This window comes from Gekko japonicus, unplaced genomic scaffold (assembly GCF_001447785.1).
Source record: "Gekko japonicus isolate JY-2015 unplaced genomic scaffold, Gekko_japonicus_V1.1 scaffold454, whole genome shotgun sequence".
Lineage (NCBI taxonomy): Eukaryota > Metazoa > Chordata > Lepidosauria > Squamata > Gekkonidae > Gekko > Gekko japonicus.
This window is the reverse complement of record NW_015173687.1, coordinates 873899-880420: the sequence shown is the minus strand read 5'-3', so window position 1 is coordinate 880420 and position 6522 is coordinate 873899. Positions and strand designations below refer to the sequence as shown.

The window sequence follows — 6522 nt, the reverse complement described above, 5'->3', positions numbered from 1 at the left end:
ACACTGGTTGTTGTTCAGTCGCACAGTCGAGTCCGACTCTTCGCGATCACACTGGAGACAGTGGAAAAAGAGTTAAACTCTCTCTTCATAGCGCTAGAGCCCCAATCTAGATTCTGTCCCTGCAGCTCATTTCTACAGGCCAAGTTCCATGTCTGGAGTTGTAATCACAGCACTCCAGCAACATATCCTCAGTTTCTGCTTCTGTAAAACGGGGACAGCGGCAACCCACCTCACAAGTCTGCAGCGAGGCTGACTGAACTGCAAAGCACGTTAAATATCATGCACTATCAAAGCATTATTCTGTGCTGCGAATGTGTTAAAATCTTCCCAGGGGCTTCAGGGAGTTGTGGGCAGCGTGTAGCTTGCAGAGGGCAAGCAGGCAGTTTTAATCTTGCTTTCAACTCTCTGTCTTACATTTTTCTCAAACCCTTAATGTCCTGTTCACACACAGTTATACATGACTTGACTGCTCAACAGCTGACAGTGGGTCACACTTGCCTTCTCTCTTTTGATTTCTCTGTTTTAAGTATGTGACAGCAGACAGGTGGTGAACAAATGGGTCACAAACATTTTTTTCTGTGGTCTTTGGCCCATTCACACCTTCAAGTCATCACCTGATGTTGTGCATGCACAAACTAGCCCCTGAGACGCCTTCGCCTGAGATTCCATGGAAAACTCCGTTGGTAACTTTTGATCTGCACAGCCATCAAGTGACAAATACACACACATGACCACTTATCCCATAGAGAACCCTATTAGAATGCTTCACAGGATGGCCAAATGTGGGCAAAGACACAGACATGCAAAAGCACACCTCTCCTACTCATAGCTTGCTTTGTGTGGGCAAGCAGGGTTAGCGACAATGAAAGATTATGGAAATGGTTTCTAGGAAGACAATTGAGCATTTTATCGGTCCTGCTGAAAGGCACACACACTCATGATATCACCACCGGCATAATTTCAGTGCTGCCTGCACCTGAATGAGGAACCGACTGTAGTCTATTTACCAGCAAGAGGGCTCTGTAAGCAATTCGCTTCCTGAAGCACGCACGCCTTCGCACACCTTTGCTCTTCAGCTCCTCCAAGCTTAGAGGTGCGCATTCACTCTCCCCAATTTTGCACAATGCTGTCACAGTCAACATCAGCATACACCTCATACTGAAATAAATATGTCTTAATGTTGCACCAAGGGAAGTCATGTTCTGCAGCACGCAAAGTCAACATTGGATATGTCAAGGTGCCTGCTAATTTGTCTCCTATGTCTGCTAATTTGGTTTCCTCTCCTCTATCCAGCAAGGACTCTCTAGGGTCTCAGGCAGAGAAAGAAAGGTCTTTCCCAACACCCAAGAGGCTTTAACTAAGGTGCTTGGGATTTGAACCTGGGTCTTTCTGAATGGAAAGGATCTGTTCTGTACGACTGACCTATGGTTCACCTATTTGTCATGTAGATTCTTGCTCACCACATGCTTTGTCCAATTTGCTCCATAGTCTCCAGCATTCTATCAAAAACCTTCCACAAGCTTTCCAGACTAAGAGCTAGAATCTTGTGGGCCTTGATTTTTAAACATCTAAACGGGAGAATTCTGTGCTCTCAAACAAATTCCCACGCTTGATGAAAACTGGTGCACTGCATGGACAAATGAAGAATTCTGCTCTTGCAGTGGGAGAGATTACTCCTCTTTGTGATCAACGCAAGATCTTAAGATTCAGAGTCCTAAAAAAGCATCCTAGCATCACGACAACTCAATGGCCATCTTGTCCAACACCCTACTGTCACAGGGCTCCTACATCATGCGTTTAATGAAGTGAGCTCTGACTCATGCAAGCTTCTACCATAATAAATTCATTAGCCTTTATGGTGCCAAAGGACTCTTTATACTTTTGTGACTGCAGCTGATTAACAGAGGAGTCTTAAGCAGTGCTACTCCATTCCAAGTCCATAGGAGAGCCAGTTTGGTGTAGTGGTTAGGCGCAGTGGGCTCTAATCTGGAGAACTGGGTTCGATTCCCTGCTCCTCCACATGAAGCCAGCTGGGTGACGTTCAGTCAGTCACAGTTCTCTCAGCCCCCAAAATAAACCTAGCTCACCGCAAGAAGTGATAGAGCTTCATGCTGCCAGACAATCTTCGGATCTCCTGGCTATACTACACCCACTGCTGTATGATACTTATTAGTCCATAGGGCTCTGCTTCGGGCTGCACTATAACAGATCTCCCCCCCTCCCGTCAAGTCACAGCTGACTTATAGCAACCCTTTGTGGGGTTTTCAGGGCAAGAGACATTCAGAGGTGGTTTGCCTCTATGTAGCAACCCTGAACTTCCTTGGTGGTCTCCCACCCAAATACTGACCAGGACCGACCCTGTTTAGCTTCCAAGATCTGACAAGATCAGGCTAACCTGGGCTATTCAGGTCAGGGTGTAACACATCTACCCCTTTGGAATTTATGTAGGATTCTTACAGGAACCCAACCTATTATTTTAAAAAAGAAAGAAAAAAAAAATCAAATCTGGTTACATGTACTGACAGCTACACACAAGCTCCCCCAGTGGGGCAAACAGCACTTCTGTAGGGCCATTTCAGGCCAGGCCGGGAAGCTAAAAAGCCCCCTCTGCCTGTGATCTGAATTGGGCTCGCAAGCAGCTGGGAAGCATGGAACTCCAGGGCATGACTTTGTAACACGTAACCGGGCCCAGTAAACACTCCAAACAGCATTCTCGCAGTTCCAAAAGCGTTTCTGGTACCCTCCCGCCAAACCAGCTCTTTAACATTTCATCCATTCATATATTTCTTAAAAATCCAGCAATGCAAATTGAAGCAGCCTGCATCTGTCCAGGATGACTTCTATTTCTGATGGTGTCAATCATCCCCGGAAAGCCGTGTCAGCCCTGTAGCTAGCAACTTTTTGCTGGAGGGGCCAATTTTTTGCTCAGGGGGCCAGCCATTATATGTCTGTATGGAGCTATGAGCATTCTTTCCTCCCCGCCCCAGACTGTGCTGGTTCAGATGGGTCTGATTGACTAACTGCAAATCAGTGTACTTCAGAGCTGTGGAGCGCACAACTGGAATCCTGTGCCTTGTCTTACACAATGAATTCCCCGCGATCCCATGCAGCCCCCATTTCACTGACAGGCATGTAGCTACTGTGGAGCTCAGGGGGAGGAGAAGCCAAGGCTCAGTTTGGGGGCCCTGGAAGAAACGTTAGGGGGCTGGGCCCCGTGGGCCCCACATTAGCTATGGGCCTGTTTCCAAACCATCCTCTATAGAGCTTGCAGTTCATTTTGGTTTTGTTTTACCTGCAAATATACTCCTTCTCCTCCACACCTTTGGCTTGGCTGAGCAACAGTGGCAGTAGGTGCATGTGCTAACAAAGCGCAGAACACAGTGGTGAGGGAGAGACCCTGCCACCCCCACCCCACATATACCCGGGACGCTTTCTGTGGGCAAATGTGATGAAGTGTCGTCCTTGCAGGTGACTTGTACAAGACTGACAGAGGAGATCCCAAGACTCAAGGTGGCGGCAGCTGCTGCTTTCTGCCTAGGAAGCGGCACAACTGCGCAGGCAGCTCACCCGCAGCCCTGTGCTGCATTCCCAGAGCTGGAAGTTCACAGGAGCTGCCGTGGGCTCTTTGGGACTTGGCCAACAAAGGTCCCTGGCCCGGCAGTGTGCCAGACGCTTCACACCTCACGTCAGATGCTATTTCAACACCGTTCAAACCGACAGCCGGACTAAAAATACAGAGCAGCGTGCACAAGTCCCTTGCACGGCGGGAGAGCCGTGAGGACCGCAGCAGCAGCATCCATCCCCTGATCCAGGCTCAATATACATGAGAAGACACGACAAGACACGATACTCAGGGAATGGACTCCCATTCTGTCGGGAGGAAACGGCAAAATACTTGACATTTGGGACATGCTTGGCTTCCCCCCCTCTGACCCCCCCCCAGCAGAAAGTAGGGAAGCAGGGCCACCGGCTGAAATGATGCAAGACTTCTCCCACAGGATGGAGGCGCCAGGGTCCCTCCCTCCAACCCTAGCTGTGGCTGCGCCCCAGTTTCCTTGCAGGGACTTGTCAGCCGAAGAAGCTCTGCTAGAGCAGCCCCAAGATCCAGCGAGTCCTGCCTTCTGTCTCCAGCAGCGGCCGGGCAGATGCCTCCAGAACACGCACGTGCCAGGCGTGAAGGCAAAAGCGCGCCCCCCCCCCGCGTCCTTTGTTCCCAGCATCTGGTATCCAGAGATACGCTGCCACACTGCTTCCACGCATGGAACACGGTACACTGTCGCTCGGTTGCACACGCTGGGTCAGGTCTCCCACTTGCACACCCGCTCGCCCCCCCCCCTCCGTGCATAACGACACCTTCGCTCCCCTCCGCGTTCCACAGGCAATCGCTGAGACCCCCCCCTCCGCTCCCCCCGCATGCAACCTCTCCTGGGGGAGGAAGGGACAAGACCCCCCCACACACACACACCGCCCTTTTCCCCCCACGCGCCCTCGCCCCCCAGCAGCCCTCCCCGTTTACGCACGGCTCCCACGGTGCCCCAGTCTCTGGCGCCCCCACCACCACCCTCATTCGGCAACCCTCCCCCCCGCTCTCGTTCCCCGCCCGCGATTCACCTGACTTTGGCCGCCACCGACGCCACCGCCTCGTTACGAAGGGAGCGGCGCTTGGAGACGGCCGTGCCCATGGTGGTCGTCGAGGCTCATCTCCCCCGCCGCCGCGCCAAGCCGACCATGCCGCCCCCCCAGGGCTCCGGCCAGGCTGCGAGCGCGGCTGCTTCGGGCCGCTCTCAGTCCTCCGCCGCCTCCTCCCCGGCGGGCCCCGCGAGTGCCGCTGGAAGAGGAGGAGGAGGAGCCGCCGCCTCGCCCGGCCGCCCCTCGTCGTGCATCGCGGCTGCCCATTGACTGCAGCGCCAGCGCCGCAGGAGAGACCCGAGGGGGCGGGGCGCAGGAAGCCCGGGCGGCAGCATGGCTATATTTGGGCGGCCGTGAGACGCCCCCCGACGCTGACATCAGGAGGGGAGGCAAACCGGCACAGCCTAGCGGTATATCACTGGTCCGGGGCTCCAAATGCGTGGAAGAGCAGGAGGCCAGAGTGCCTCTGAGCAAGTGCAGAAAGCAAGTTGGGGGGGGATTCCAAACCAAAGATCCAATCGGAATGTGACATTTCTTCAGGTCTGTGCTGTGCTTTTCATACACTGTATTGTTGTTCAGTCGCACAGTCGAGTCCGACTCTTCGCTGTATTACACTGTATTAATCCAGCTTTAATCGTGGTGGGGAGATCCTTAAGAGGGCGGGGAGAGGACCAACCAACGCACCTCCTGAGTGATTTTGTTTATTTATTTATTTATTCAATTTATACCCCGCCCTCCCCGCCAAGGCAGGCTCAGGTAAAGCAGTATGGCAGTAAAGCAGTATTATAAAATAGTGTGAATAACTAAAAACGCTACTGCCATGGCTCTGAGCAGGTGAAGGTGTGCCACATTTATGGAGGGTTGATATCAGGATAGGGGAACCGGAGTTGATTGATGGAATTAGACAGCCAGTCACCCTAGAACCTCCTAATGCCACAGGAGGGAGATTTGAGTTACACCTACAGAATTTGCGTCACTTAAACTGAACACTGGGTGAGGTAAAGGGAATCCACAGCTAGGCAATGAGAGCCAGGCTAAGGCTTTCGCCCCAGAACTGTTGCCTGGACTCAGGCTTGGTTGAAATAAGAGGCTGCTCAGCCTCCTGAGCCCATGCAAAGTGTATTTCTGTCTCATATGACAAGTGATTACATCACAACAAGAGGAACACAGTTTCAGCAAAAGTTTAGCTGCCCTACGACCATCCAGGCCCATACCCAGGATTTTGAGGCTTATGAGGCAAATTTTTTTCTGGTGGGGTTGGTGCCATTATCCAGACAAAGTTGAAGGTTCTCTGCAGGGCGAGGGGTGAATTCTAAACCTGTGGCTGGCTCCTCTGCAGGGCTGGACTCCTTTGCAGGGCTGGTTTCCTGTCCTGTTGCTGGACCCTGCACAGATCTTCTGGGTACACCATACGTTTTTTAAAAAGTTTTTAAATGTAAAAAAAAATTAACAATGTCAGGAGGAAATCTTGTGGAGCTGGCCCTTTAAGGAAGGGGGAGGAGCCCTGAAGAGCCCCACCGTAGCTACCGGCCTGTGGACATCTACCACCAGAGGACTACTGATCATGTGCAAAGTGCAATGGCATCTCATGCCTAGACAAACTGACCGACCACTGTCAGCTGGCTCTCAACCGGTCTTTGATTCAAGGTCCCCTAAAGGGTCGGTGTGAAAGGCACTGACAACAGCCATCCCACAATCGTAAGTATCTTTCCGTCACTTAATCAGTAGCCATCCTCTATAGATGCACATTATGAGTTTGCAGGAAGGCAACATCCTCCAGGAAGGCTTAAGCCCCACCAGCATCCCTGCCCTGTGAGACTCATAGCCGAGTACACAACCCATCAGCCTACTTAGAAGCAAATACAAAATTAGGAATCAGAGCAGTGGGGCAGT

The 6522-nt window shown here is 52.0% G+C and overlaps 1 protein-coding gene across 3 annotated transcripts in view; it reads right to left on the bottom strand.

Annotated features, from left to right (window-relative positions):
* NSMF (NMDA receptor synaptonuclear signaling and neuronal migration factor) overlaps positions 1–4882 on the bottom strand; it is a 50515-nt gene extending 45633 nt beyond the window's left edge. For all 3 annotated transcript variants that reach the window (XM_015423111.1, XM_015423112.1, XM_015423113.1), the window contains exon 1: positions 4612–4882. In XM_015423111.1, the coding sequence (XP_015278597.1) occupies positions 4612–4682 (71 nt within the window). In that variant the 5' untranslated portion in view covers positions 4683–4882. The remainder of the gene's footprint in view (positions 1–4611) is intronic.
* Positions 4883–6522: the final 1640 nt, after the last annotated feature.